The 14,401-nt window shown below is 43.3% G+C and overlaps 1 protein-coding gene across 1 annotated transcript in view; it reads left to right on the forward strand.

The window, feature by feature from the left end:
- LOC120056831 (sarcoplasmic/endoplasmic reticulum calcium ATPase 1-like) overlaps positions 1 to 14,401 on the forward strand; it is a 113,396-nt gene that overhangs the window by 50,441 nt on the left and 48,554 nt on the right. The window contains exons 6-10 of the mRNA XM_039005061.1: positions 3,820 to 3,900; positions 8,505 to 8,590; positions 8,997 to 9,152; positions 9,374 to 9,515; positions 9,659 to 9,825. Of these exons, the coding sequence (XP_038860989.1) occupies positions 3,820 to 3,900; positions 8,505 to 8,590; positions 8,997 to 9,152; positions 9,374 to 9,515; positions 9,659 to 9,825 (632 nt within the window). The remainder of the gene's footprint in view (positions 1 to 3,819; positions 3,901 to 8,504; positions 8,591 to 8,996; positions 9,153 to 9,373; positions 9,516 to 9,658; positions 9,826 to 14,401) is intronic.

Genomic DNA, 14,401 nt, shown 5'->3' on the forward strand with positions numbered 1-14,401 from the left:
CCGAAAGGTTGCTAGATCGAATCCCCGAGCTGACAAGGTAAACATCTGTCGTTCTGCCCCTGAACAAGGCAGTTAACCCACTTTGGCAAGTCAGAAGCCGTCATTGTAAATAAGAATTTGTTCCTAACTGACTTGCCTAGTTAACGGACATACAGTGGGGCCAAAAAGTATTTAGTCAGCCACCAATTGTGCAAGTTCTCCCACTTAAAAAGATGAGAGAGGCCTGTAATTTTCATCATAGGTACACTTCAACTATGACAGACAAAATGAGAAAAAAAAAAATCCAGAAAATTACATTGTAGGATTTTTAATCAATTTATTTGCAAATTATGGTGGAAAATAAGTATTTGGTCAATAACAAAAGTTTATCTCAATACTTTGTTATATACCCTTTGTTGGCAATGACAGAGGTCAAACGTTTTCTGTAAGTCTTCACAAGGTTTTCACACACTGTTGCTGGTATTTTGGCCCATTCCTCCATGCAGATCTCCTCTAGAGCAGTGATGTTTTGGGGCTGTTGCTGGGCAACACGGACTTTCAACTCCCTCCAAAGATTTTCTATGGGGTTGAGATCTGGAGACTGGCTAGGCCACTCCAGGACCTTGAAATGCTTCTTACGAAGCCACTCCTTCGTTGCCCGGGCGGTGTGTTTGGGATCATTGTCATGCTGAAAGACCCAGCCACGTTTCATCTTCAATGCCCTTGCTGATGGAAGGAGGTTTTCACTCAATCTCACGATACATGGCCCCATTCATTCTTTCCTTTACACGGATCAGTCGTCCTGGTCCCTTTGCAGAAGAACAGCCCCAAAGCATGATGTTTCCACCCCCATACTTCACAGTAGGTATGGTGTTCTTTGGATGCAACTCAGCATTCTTTGTCCTCCAAACACGACGAGTTGAGTTTTTACCAAAAAGTTATATTTTGGTTTCATCTGACCATATGACATTATCCCAATCTTCTTCTGGATCATCCAAATGCTCTCTAGCAAACTTCAGACGGGCCTGGACATGTACTGGTTTAAGCAGGGGGGACACGTCTGGCACTGCAGGATTTGAGTCCCTGGCGGCGTAGTGTGTTACTGATGGTAGGCTTTGTTACTTTGGTCCCAGCTCTCTGCAGGTCATTCACTAGGTCCCCCCGTGTGGTTCTGGGATTTTTGCTCACCGTTCTTGTGATCATTTTGACCCCACGGGGTGAGATCTTGCGTGGAGCCCCAGATCGAGGGAGATTATCAGTGGTCTTGTATGTCTTCCATTTCCTAATAATTGCTCCCACAGTTGATTTCTTCAAACCAAGCTGCTTACCTATTGCAGATTCAGTCTTCCCAGCCTGGTGCAAAACATTTTTGTTTTTGCCCTAACACTACACAGCTGATTTCAAATGATCAACTCATCAAAAAGCTTTGATTTGAATCAGGTGTGTAGTGCTAGGGCAAAAACAAAAATGTGTACCTCTTTGGGTCCCCAGGACCAGGATTGAGAACCCCTGGTCTAAGGCACTGCATCTCAGTACAACACTACAGTCCCTGTTTCGATTCCAGGCTGAATCACATCCAGCTGGGATTTGGAGTCCCATACAACGGTGCACAATTTGGCCCAGCGTCGTCCGGGTTTGGCTGGGGTAGGCCGTCCATTGTAAATAATATTTTTTTCTTGACTGACTTGCCTTGTTAAACAAAGGTAAAATAAAAAAAAAAAGTGACATCAAATGGATTTGGTGGTCAGGATGTGTCGGTATCTGTACTGATGGCGCAAAAGCCATGACCGGGAGACATAGTGGAGTGGTAACGCGCACGCAAGCAATTTCTCCCGACGCCACTTGGGTACATTGCAGCATCCATCGAGAGGCTCTTGCTGCCAAGGGAATGCCAGCTTGAAAGACGTTTTGGACACGACAGTGAAAATGGGTAACTTTAAAGCATCTCCCCTGAACCTTCGTATTTTCTGCATTATGCACTGATATGGGCAGCGACCATGTAACGCTTTTACAACATACAGAAGTGAGCTGGTATTGACCTTTTTATTTTTTTATTTTTTTAATTGAGAGACGAGCTTAAAGTTTCCTTTACTGACCATAATTTTCAGTTGTCTGACCGCTTGCATGATGACGAGTTTCTCACACGACTGGCCTATCTGAGTGATTTGCTTTTTCTCGCCTGAATGATCTGAGTCTAGGATTACAGGGACTCTCCGCAACTATATTCAATGTGCGGGACAAAATTGAGGCCATGATTAAGAAGTTGGAGCTCTTCTCTGTCTGCATTAACAAGGACAACACACAGGTCTTTCCATTATTGTATGATTTTTTTGTGTGCAAATGAACTCAAGCTAACAGACAATGTCAAATGTGATATAGCGAAGCACCTGAGTGAGCTGGGTGCGCAATTACGCAGGTACCTTCCCAAAACGGACGACACAAACAACTGGATTCGTTATCTCTTTCATGCCCTGCCTCCAGTCCACTTACCAATATCTGAACAAGAGAGCCTCATCGAAATTGCAACAAGCGGTTCTGTGAAAATTGAATTTAATCAGAAGACACTGCCAGGTCTCTGGATTGGGCTGCGCTCAGAGTATCCTGCCTTGGCAATTCGCTCTGTTAAGACACTGATGCCCTTTGCAACCATGTACCTATGTGAGAGTGGATTCTCGGCCCTCACTAGCATGAAAACTAAATACAGGCACAGACTCTGTGTGAAAAATGATTTAAGACACTCTCTCCAATACAACCCAACGTTGCAGAGTTATGTGGATCCTTTCAAGCACACCCTTCTCATTAACCTGTGGTGATTTTGATTTGTGAGTTATTGATGAACAAATAAGGTTTTATATGTAAGATGGCTAAATAAAGAGCAAAATTATTGATTATTTGTACCTTGGTCCTATAAGAGCTCTTTGTCACAACCCGGCTTGTGGGAAGTGACAAACTCACACTCATTCTTTGTGTGGCAGGCTTACAATGATGGCAAATAAAACATGAGTGCACTGACCCTTGTGCTGGAGGTAGAATTTTATTTAACCAGTTAAGTTGACTGAGCACACATTCTCATTTACAGCAATGACCTAGGGAATAGTTACAGGGGGAATGAATGAGCCAATTGTAAACTGGGGATGAATAGGTGGCCATATTGGGAATCTAGCCAGGACACCCCTACTCTTACAATAAGTGCCATGGGATCTTTAGTGACCAGTCATGACACCCATTTAACATCCCATCCGAAAGACAGTACTCTACACAGGGCAATGTCCCGAGTCACTGCCCTGAGGGATTGGGATATTTTTTTTAGAGCAGAGGAAAGAGTGCCTCCTACTAGCCCTACAACAACACTTCCAGCAGCATCTGGTCTCCCACCCAGGGACTGACCAGGACCAAACCTACTTAGCTTCAGAAGCCAGCCAGCAGTGGGATGCAAGGTGGTATGCTGCTGGCATGTTTGAAGGGGTACGGGACTGGACTATAGAAAGTTTGGGAACCACTGCTCTAGGGCAACAGTGTCTAGATGGAATATGTATTTGCGGTCCTGACGACTGGACCTTTTTTTTGAAACACCATTATTTTTTGTCCTACTGCTATTTACTGTCAGTGCCCAGGTCTGACAGAATCTGTGCAGAATATCTAGGTGCTGCTGTAGGCCCTCCTTGGTTGGTGACAAAAGCACCAGATCATCAGCAAACAGTAGACATTGTCTCTCTTCCTCCCTCTCTCTTCTTCTTTCTCCCTCTGTAGAATGTTAACCCAATACTTTCATCAAATGACAGTTATAAACAAACAATCTGTCTGCTCTTCTAACCCAAGCCTGTTTTTGTTTTTGTCTAGTTGGTGACAAGGTCCCTGCTGACATCAGGATCACCTCCATTAAGTCTACCACCCTGAGAGTGGACCAGTCTATTCTTACAGGTAGGCTACAACGCTACATACTGGCTGGTTGACTTGGCTGGGCTGGCTGGCTGAGATTAAACCTCTGTTCCTCTTAATGTTACCTACAACAGCCTCTTACCTACAACATACTCGTAGTGTTACCTACAACATACTCGTAGTGTTACCTACAACCATGCTCTTACCTACGACGTGCACGTACGTACAACAGCCTCTTACCTTTACCTACAACATGCTCGTACCTACAACGTGCTCGTACCTACAACGTGCTCGTACCTACAACGTGCTCGTACCTACAACAGCCTCTTAGTGTTACCTCTCTACCACCCCCCCCTCTTCGGAGGACAAATATCTTCGTTTTTTACAGCTTTTTTGCTACATACATACATACATGGTACTTTTATATAAAGCAGTCACATAAGGTCTTTAATCCCAACCCTCAGCCACTCTCAGCCCATCCCACCTATCACCATAGACCACCCTCGTTTGGTTTCCATTGTGAGATAGATGAAAACCTTTCCTACGAGTATTATTTATTGGCTATGACTTTCCAAATTCCCCAACAGTGCTATTTGTAAGGTTAATTTTAACTGCGTGTTAACATTTTTGTTTTTTACCATTCCTGAACCTGTGACCAGAAACCAGCTACATAGGGTCAATACCAGAATAAATGATCTATAGACTCTGTCTCTTCACAGCAAAATCTACAGAGCTGAGGTTGTTGTATGCCCAATATATATAGCATTCTGTTGGTGGCAAGAATTATATATAATAATTAAAATTGGAAAACTCTGTGTTGAATAAAGTGTAGTTTTTTTTGTACCAATTGGTACATCGCAAAACATATAATCTCCCATTTATTTTGCAACCTGTAGGGCGTAGCCGTCAACATTTTTGTCTTCAGATGAAACTGGTATATTTTTCTGTTTATGCCAGTTCCTTTCAGACAATTTCTATCTGCAAACAAGTTCCCGACCTCTCTTTTCCACTTGCCTCCTCCGTTTTTGTGGTTGTGCTGCAGTCAGTTGGTTGTGAATTTGGATTGAGCCAATATTCCCATATATTTTCAATAACTGCATATGTGACAACTCCTCCGTTTCTATTCATAATATCATTAATACAGTTGAAGTCGGAAGTTTACATACACCTTAGCCAAATACATTTAAACTCAGTTTTTCACAATTCCTGACATTTAATCCTAGTAAAAATTCCCTGTCTTAGGTCAGTTAGGATCACCACTTTGTTTAAAGAATGTGAAATGTCAGAATAATAGGAGAGAATTATTTATTTCAGCTTTTATTTTTTTCATCACATTCCCAGTGGTTCAGAAGTTTACATACACTCAATTAGTATTTGGTAGCATTGCCTTTAAATTGTTTAACTTTGGTCAAACGTTTCGGGTAGCCTTCCACAAGCTTCCCACAATAAGTTGGGTGAATTTTGTCCTATTCCTCCTGACAGAGCTGGTGTAACTGAGTCAGGTTTGTAGGCCTCCTTGCTCGCACACGCTTTTTCAGGTCTGCCCACAAATGTTCTATAGGATTGAGGTCAGGGCTTTGATGGCCACTACAATACCTTGACTTTGTTGTCCTTAAGCCATTTTGCAACAACTTTGGAAGTATGTTTGGGGTCATTGTCCATTTGGAAGACCCATTTGTGACCAAGCATTAACTTCCTGACTGATGTCTTGAGATGTTTCTTCATAATATATCCACATAATTTTCTGTCCTCGTGATGCCATCTATTTTGTGAAGTGCACCAGGCCCTCCTGTAGCAAAGCACCCCCACAACATGATGCTGCCACCCCTGTGCTTCACGGTTGGGATGGTGTTCTTCTGCTTGCAAGCCTCCCCCTTTTTCCTCCAAACATAACGATGGTCATTATGGCCAAACAGTTCTATTTTGTTTCATCAGACCAGAGGACATTTCTCCAAAAAGCATGATCTTTTTCCCCATGTGCAGTTGCAAACCGTAGTCTTGCTTTTTTATGGTGATTTTGCAGGAGTGGCTTCTTCCTTGCTGAGCGGCCTTTCAGGTTATGTCAATATAGGACTCGTTTTACTGTGAATATAGATACTTTTGTACCTGTTTTCTCCAGCATCTTCACAAGGTCCTTTGCTGTTGTTCTGGGTTTGATTTTCACTTTTCACACCAAAGTACGTTAATCTCTCGGAGACAGAACGCGTCTTCTTCCTGAGCGGTATGACGGCTGCGTGGTCCCATGGTGTTTATACTTGCGTACTATTGCTTGTACAGGTCAACGTGGTACCTTCAGGCGTTTGGAAATTGCTCCCAAGGATGAACCAGACTTGTGGAGGTCTACAATTTTTTTTTCTGAGGTCTTGGCTGTTTTCTTTTGATTTTCCCATGATGTCAAGCATAGAGGCACTGATTTTGAAGGTAGGCATTGAAATACATCCACAGGTATACCTCCAATTGACTCAAATTATGTCAATTAGCCTATCAGAAGCTTCTGAAGCCATGACATCATTTTCAGAAATTTTCCAAGCTGTTTAAAGGCACAGTCAACTTAGTGTATGTAAACTTCTGACCCACTGGAATTGTGATACAGTGAATTATAAGTGAAATAAACTGTCTGTAAACAATTGTTGGACAAATTACTTGTAGGGCCTCCCGGGTGGCGCAGTGGTCTAGAGCACTGCATCGCAGTGCTAGCTGCGCCACCAGAGTCTCTGGGTTCGCGCCCAGGCTCTGTCGCAGCCGGCCGCGACCGGGAGGTCCGTGGGGCGACGCACAATTGGCTTAGCGTCGTCCGGGTTAGGGAGGGTTTGGCCGGTAGGGATATCCTTGTCTCATCGCGCTCCAGCGACTCCTGTGTCGGGCCGGGCGCAGTGCGCGCTAACCGAGGGGGGCGGGTGCACGGTGTTTCCTCCGACACATTGGTGCGGCTGGCTTCCGGGTTGGAGGCGCGCTGTGTTAAGAAGCAGTGCGGCTTGGTTGGGTTGTGCTTCGGAGGACGCATGGCTTTCGACCTTCATCTCTCCCGAGCCCGTACGGGAGTTGTAGCGATGAGACAAGATAGTAATTACTAGCGATTGGATACCACGAAAATTGGGGAGAAAAGGGGATAAAATTTAAAAAATAAAATAATAATAATAATAATAATTTACTTGTCATGCACAAAGTAGATGTCCTAACCGACTTGCCAACACTATAGTTTGTTCACAAGAAATGTGTGGAGTGGTTGAAAAACAAGTTTTAATGACTCCAACCTAAGTGTATGTAAACTTCCGACTTCAACTGTAAATATAATACAATTAAAAATTTAAAAAAATCCATAAACATTTTTTTATTAACCAGTGTAATTTGAGTTCTGTCTTTTCTGGAGGATACAACTGAAGTTGTAACCAGCTTTGTATGGCTTGTTTAAGAAAGGCCGATACTTTAAACAAAATTTCATTTTCAATTACTCGGAAATGAGAAGTTGAAATCTGTATAAAGGCAAAAAGGTCATTTTTGAACAAAGGACGAGCCTTTCTTAATAATCTACTGGAGAACCATTTTGGGTTCAAGTATAACTTATGTATGAGTGAAGCTTTTAGTGAGAGGTTTAAAGCTTTAACTTCTTATGGCTGCAGGGGCAGTATTGAGTAGCTTGGATGAAAGGTGCCCATTTCAAACGGCCTGCTTCTTAGTCATAGTTCCTAATATTTGCATATTATTATTAATATTGGATAGAAAACACTCCAAAGTTTCTAAAACTGTTTGAATTATTTCTCTGAGATTAACAGAACTCATATTGGCAGGCAAAATCCTGAGTTGAAATCAAAACCGGAATCATTTTAGCCCCCCAAACTCATATTCATTATATAAATAGGCACGTTTTAATTTTGTCTGGCTTAGCATTCCAAATAAAATGGAAAGAAAATGTTCTGCTCGTGATTTTTAAAAATTGTCATTTGGAGACAATGCCATTAGTAAGTAAACCAAAGAGTTTATCAATGTGATTTTTCTTCTTCCATAAATAGACAAGCATTTACCTCTCCATGGTTGCAGAATCTTGTCTATTTTTGCTAACTTGTTATTGAAATTGTGGTAAGTTGATTTATATTTTTTGAGATGTAAATACACAGTATGTCTACTTCACCATCCACCCATTTTTATATGGTACACTTGTCATAATTCGGTTTTAATCCAGAGAGGCTAGAAAAGTGATCAGTATCTTCAATGATACTCCGCAGGGATCCAGATTGCGGACTTGATAAAAAAATTGCGTCATTGGCATACATTGACACTGTCTTTATCCTCTGGATTTCTAACCCCTTGATGTTCTTGTTGGATGCCATTTTTATAGCTAGCATTTCAATGGCCATAATAAATAGATATGGAGACAACGGACAACCTTGTTTTACTCATCTTAAAAGCTCAATACTTTCTGAGAAGTAACCATTATTTACTATTTTACATCTGGGGTTGCTGTCCATAACTTTAACCCATTGTATAAGAGATTCACCAAAATTAAAGTAATCCAGGCATTTATATATAAATTCTAATCGTACTTTATCAAACGCCTTTTCAAAATCTGCAATGAAGACCGACAACATCCTCGTAGTGTTAATGGCTTGTAGGATCTTATGTAAGTGTGTACTAATCCGTCTCTACAGGCGAGTCTGTGTCAGTGATCAAACACACCGACCCCGTCCCTGACCCCAGAGCTGTCAATCAAGACAAGAAGAACATGCTGTTTTCTGTAAGAACTATACTTCCTGTTTGGTGCCGGCTCTGCTTGCACTTCTCACTCTCACACAGATACACACATGGCTCTGTTCTGGTCTCAGCCTGCTGCATTCCTCGGGGGGGGGGGGTGAAGCTCTTACACTAAAAGGGCATTATTATAATATTATTCCAACCTCATAGTGTATAAATGTATATAAAACAAAGGAAAATCACATTTCTGACTGCACTAGGCCTTTAAGATGTGGTCAGCAGATATAATCTTGGTGACGTCTGCAGACCTACTCTTTAAATGTCAAACCTGAACAAGAGTTAGTTGAAAGTAGCAATTGCTGGTCCTATATGGATGCAGAATGCATGGTTTGATTTCAATATTAACCCTGCACTGACCTCTCCCTCATACTCTTGCTCCTCCTCCTCAGGGCACCAACATCGCTGCAGGGCGAGCCATCGGCATCGTGGTCTCCACCGGTGTATCCACGGAGATCGGTAAGATCAGGAACCAGATGGCAGCCACGGAGCAGGAGAAGACCCCCCTGCAGCAGAAACTGGACGAGTTCGGGGAGCAGCTCTCCAAGGTGGGTTTTAGGATGATGATAATTGAAATGTATTTATTTATGCTTTGTGCTATCATATCTACACTGTTTACTGTTAGATTTTTTTCTGTCTGTTTTCTGTTTTTTGGTGTGTGTTTTCTGTGCTGTGTATGAGCCATATGACTGCGAGCCCAAAACAAAAGTCTCATTTTTTTTACCAAAAAAAAACGAACAAAAACGTTTTGAACTTTGAACACTCCAAGGTCATCTCCCTGATCTGCGTGGCCGTCTGGATCATTAACATCGGCCATTTTAGTGACCCGGTCCACGGGGGGTCCTGGATGCGGGGGGCCATCTACTACTTCAAGATCGCTGTGGCCCTGGCTGTGGCTGCCATCCCTGAGGGTATGTGGGAGCAGTTTTATCCATCCCTCTGCCACTCTCTCACTCCAAATTCCATATAAACAATATAATGAATTAAACTATGCTGTTCATGTCTCTCCACCTGATCCAATCCTGCCTCTCTTTACTACCACTGTCGTCCTCAGGTCTACCTGCTGTGATCACCACTTGCCTGGCGCTGGGGACCCGCCGCATGGCCAAGAAGAACGCCATTGTCCGCAGCCTGCCCTCGGTGGAGACCCTAGGCTGTACCTCCGTCATCTGCTCCGACAAGACCGGCACCCTCACCACTAACCAGATGTCTGTCTGCAAGGTAACCTAGGAATGTCTGGGAATGGTTTCCTGTGGACTGTAATATTAGTGTGACTGACGGCTGTGCACGTACATCAATAAGAAGGTGAAGGGTTAAGTGTCTTTCTCAAGGGCACAAAAGCAGGAGATGGCACATGGGATACACACACTTTTTTTTCCTATCGGTCTTTGGATTCGAGCCAGCAATCCTCCGGTTGCAGACGTATCTAACCTCTAGGCTACATGTCGTTGTAGTGGATGTTGTGTCCGTGTTCGTTGTTGTTGTCGGCCCAGTATATTTAGTTCCAGTCCAGAGAGAACCCAAAGCATTGTGCTGTACCTTCATATCGTCATACAGGATTGACACTTCCTTCATACTGGGAGTTTCCTTGGAAAGCCTCCAGTCACACACACAGCAACACACATGTGTATATGTATATACACACACACACACAAACACACATAGACAGAGATTTTGGACGGAGAACAGGTGGGGTTAGTCGTAATGGAAAATCCCTGTGGTGTTGTAATGTTTCCAGTCCTCAGCCAGCCTTTTGATAGCTAGCCAGGGCAGGCTGGCAGCACCACTCTGAGCTGTAGACAACAGTTGTACATGGCCCTCTCGCTCACCCTGAGAGAGTCAGGCACAGACAGACGGCAGGCAGGAAGCTGCTGCTGAATACCCCTTAGTTTCTGTACGTAAAGGTTTCTCTAAGGCCACACACTCTGACACCCATATTGCCACTCTTGTGGAATCCTCCAGCCCATCGCGTTTCCCTCCACACTGTCTCTCTCTTTGTGTGTGTGTGTCTCTGTGTGTGTCTCTCTGTTTGTGTGTGTGTGCTCCACCATAGAGGAAATGCCAGGATCAATGTTTGTCTTGGCTTCCATTTAGCCTCTGGAGCAGGATCTGGCTGACACCCTACCTAACAAACACTCTTACACTCACACCTGACCTTTCAACTCTGAGAAGGGCCCAACTGTGTTTCTCATTTAACCTTTTTGAACATCTCAACTGAACATGCTGGCCAGAGGTCATTGGCAAGATGAGCAAACTTAGGCATGACATGCCAGAAACAAACGCTGACACTGCACATACAAATGTAACTGATCAAATGATGAAAGACAAGCATTGTAATTTTGATTTCCATAAAGTGAGTGTGGAAGAGGTGAAAAAAAATAGTTGTCTATCAACAATGACAAGCCACTGGGGACTGACTACTTGGATGGAAAATTACTTGGATGGAAAATTACTGAGGATAATAGCAGATGATATTACCACTCCTATTTGCCATATCTTCAATCTAAGCCTGATAGAAAGTGTCTGCCCCAGGCCTTTAAGGAAGCAAAGTCATTCCGCCACCCAAGAATAGTAAAGGCCCCTTTACTGGCTCAAATAGCCGACCAATTAGCCAAGCTTTTGGAAACAATTATTTTACTGTAAACAAATTGACAAGACTTTCAGCACGCTTTTAGGGAAGGACATTCAACAAGCACGGCACTTACACAAATGACTGATTGGCTGAGAGAAATTGATGATAAAAAGATTGTGGGAGCTGTTTTGTTAGACTTCAGTGCGGCTTTTGACATTATCAATCATAGACTGCTGATGGAAAAACGTATGTGTTATGGCTTTACACTCCTTACTATATTGTGGATAAAGAGTTAGCTGTCTAACGTAACACAGAGGGTGTTCTTTAATGGAAACCTATCCAACATAATCCAGGTAGAATCAGGAATTCCCCAGGGCAGCTGTCCAGGCCCCTTTCTTCAATTTTTACCTACCACTGGCCTTGAGTAAAGCCAGTGTGTCTATGTATGAGGATGACTCAACACTATACACGTCAGCTACTACAGCGAGTGAAATCACTGCAACACTTAACAAAAAGCTGCAGTTAATTTCAGAATGGGTGGCAAGGAATAAGTTAGTCCTAAATATTTCAAAAACTAAAATCATTGTATTTGGCACAAATCATTCACTAAACCTCAACTAAATCTTGTAATGAATAATGTGGTTATTGAGTAAGTTTAGGAGACTAAACAGGTTGGAGTAACCCTGGATTGTAAACGGTCATGGTCGAAACAACAGTAGCTAAGATGGGGAGAAGTCTGTCCATAATAAAGCGATGCTCTGCCTTCTCAACAACACTATCAACAAGGCAGGTCCTACATGCCCTAGTTTTGTCACACCTGGACTACTGTTCAGTTGTGTGGTCAGGTGCCACAAAGAGGGACCTTGGAAAATTACAATTGGCTCAGAACAGGGCAGCATGGCTGGCCCTTAAATATACACTGAGAGCTAACATTAATAACATGCATGTACCTCGACTAACCTGTACCCCCTCACATTGACTTGGTACCATCTGTATATCGCCTCGTTATTGTTATTGTTTTAATTTTAATTTTTTACTTATAGTTTCTTTAAAATGCATTGTTGGTTAAGGGCTTGTAAGTAAGCATTTCACGGTAAGGTCTACACCGGTTATATTTGGCGCATGTGACAAATAAAATTTGATTTGTAAATCGCTCATGGCTCAAAGTAGAGGAGAGATTGACTTCATCACTACTTGTTTTTGTAAGAAGTGTTGACATGCTGTTGACATAGTGTACCAACTGTCATCATCAGCAGCATGGAGCGAGCGAGAGAAGGAGTTCCCTCCTGTCCTGTGAGAGTATATCAAAACAGGGTAATCTCCCTGAGCTGAGCTAACAGCTATCCCTGGGCCCTCCCCGCCTGCCTGGGAATATGGCTGCCTGGATGCTGGAGAGACCTGGATTGGATCCCAAATGGCTCCCTATTCCCTATATAGTGCACTACTTTTGTTTTGACCCTATTGGCTCTGATCAAAAGTAGTGCACTATATAGGGATCCATTTGGGACTCAACCCTACTCTGCTCTCTCTGGTAAATATTTACTCTCTGGGCCCAGGCTATATTTGCTTAGTGCAGCTGGGAGATACAGGGAAACACCAAGGGAAACACAGAGTAGAGCTCCTCACGGGTCCAAAAAGGACTTGTTTCGAAATGGACCTTGGGCTTTCCCACCCGGACCCGATATGCATATATTTTTTTAAATATAGAGGCCTGTTCCGAACGGACCTGGGGACAACTAGAGCTTTTCCGAGTGAGGGAAGCGGCACAAAAGTAATTTTAAATTACTGTACTTTATTAAGCTGATAATTTTCTACATTGTAGAATAATAGTCATCAAAACTATGAAATAACACATGGAAGTGTTAAACAAATCAAAATATATTTTAGATTCTTCAAAGTACCCAACCTTTGCCACGATGACAGCTTTGCACACTCTTGGCTTTCTCTCAACCAGCTTCCCTTGGAATGCTTTTCCAACAGTCTTGGAGTTCCCACGTATGCTGAGCACTTGTTGGCTGCTTTTCCTTCACTCTGCTGTCCAACTCATCCCAAACCATCTCAATTGGGTTGAGGTCGGATGATTGTGAAGGCCAGGTCATCTGATGCAGCACCTTCACTCTCCTTCTTCGTCAAAAAGCCCTTACAATCAATCAATCAATCAAGTTTATTTTATATAGCCCTTCGTACATCAGCTAATATCTCGAAGTGCTGTACAGAAACCCAGCCTAAAACCCCAAACAGCAAGCAATGCAGGTGTAGAAGCACGGTGGCTAGGAAAAACTCCCTAGAAAGGCCAAAACCTAGGAAGAAATCTAGAGAGGAACCAGGCTATGAGGGGTGGCCAGTCCTCTTCTGGCTGTGCCGGGTGGAGATTATAACAGAACTATGCCAAGATGTTCAAAATGTTCATAAGTGACAAGCATGGTCAAATAATAATCATGAATAATTTTCAGTTGGCTTTTCATAGCCGATCATTAAGAGTTGAAAACAGCAGGTCTGGGACAGGTGGCGGTTCCATAACCGCAGGCAGAACAGTTGAAACTGGAATAGCAGCAAGGCCAGGTGGACTGGGGACAGCAAGGAGTCAACATGCCCGGTAGTCCTGACGTATGGTCCTAGGGCTCAGGTCCTCCGAGAGAGAGAAAGAAAGAGAGAAGGAGAAAATTAGAGAGCCAAGATTTTCAAAATGTTCATAAATGACAAGCATGGTCAAATAATAATCAGGAATAAATGTCAGTTGGCTTTTCATAGCCGATCATTAAGAGTTGAAAACAGCAGGTCTGGGACAGGTAGGGGTTCCGTAACCGCAGGCAGAACAGTTGAAACTGGAATAGCAGCAAGGCCAGGCGGACTGGGGACAGCAAGGAGTCATCATGCCCGGTTTGCCGTGACGTATGGTCCTAGGGCTCAGGTTCTCAGAGAGAGAGAAAGAAAGAGAGAACGAGAGAATTAGAGAGAGCATACTTAAATTCACACAGGACACTGGATAAGACAGGAGAAGTACTCCAGGTATAACCAACTGACCCTAGCCCCCCGACACATAAACTACTGCAGCATAAATACTGGAGGCTGAGACAGGAGCGGTCAGGAGACACTGTGGCCCCATCCGAAGATACCCCCGGACAGGGCCAAACAGGAAGGATATAACCCCACCCACTTTGCCAAAGCACAGCCCCCGCACCACTAGAGGGATATCTTCAACCACCAACTTACAATCCTGAGACA

Source organism: Salvelinus namaycush, chromosome 12 (genome assembly GCF_016432855.1).
Source record: "Salvelinus namaycush isolate Seneca chromosome 12, SaNama_1.0, whole genome shotgun sequence".
In the NCBI taxonomy this organism is placed as follows: Eukaryota; Metazoa; Chordata; class Actinopteri; order Salmoniformes; family Salmonidae; genus Salvelinus; species Salvelinus namaycush.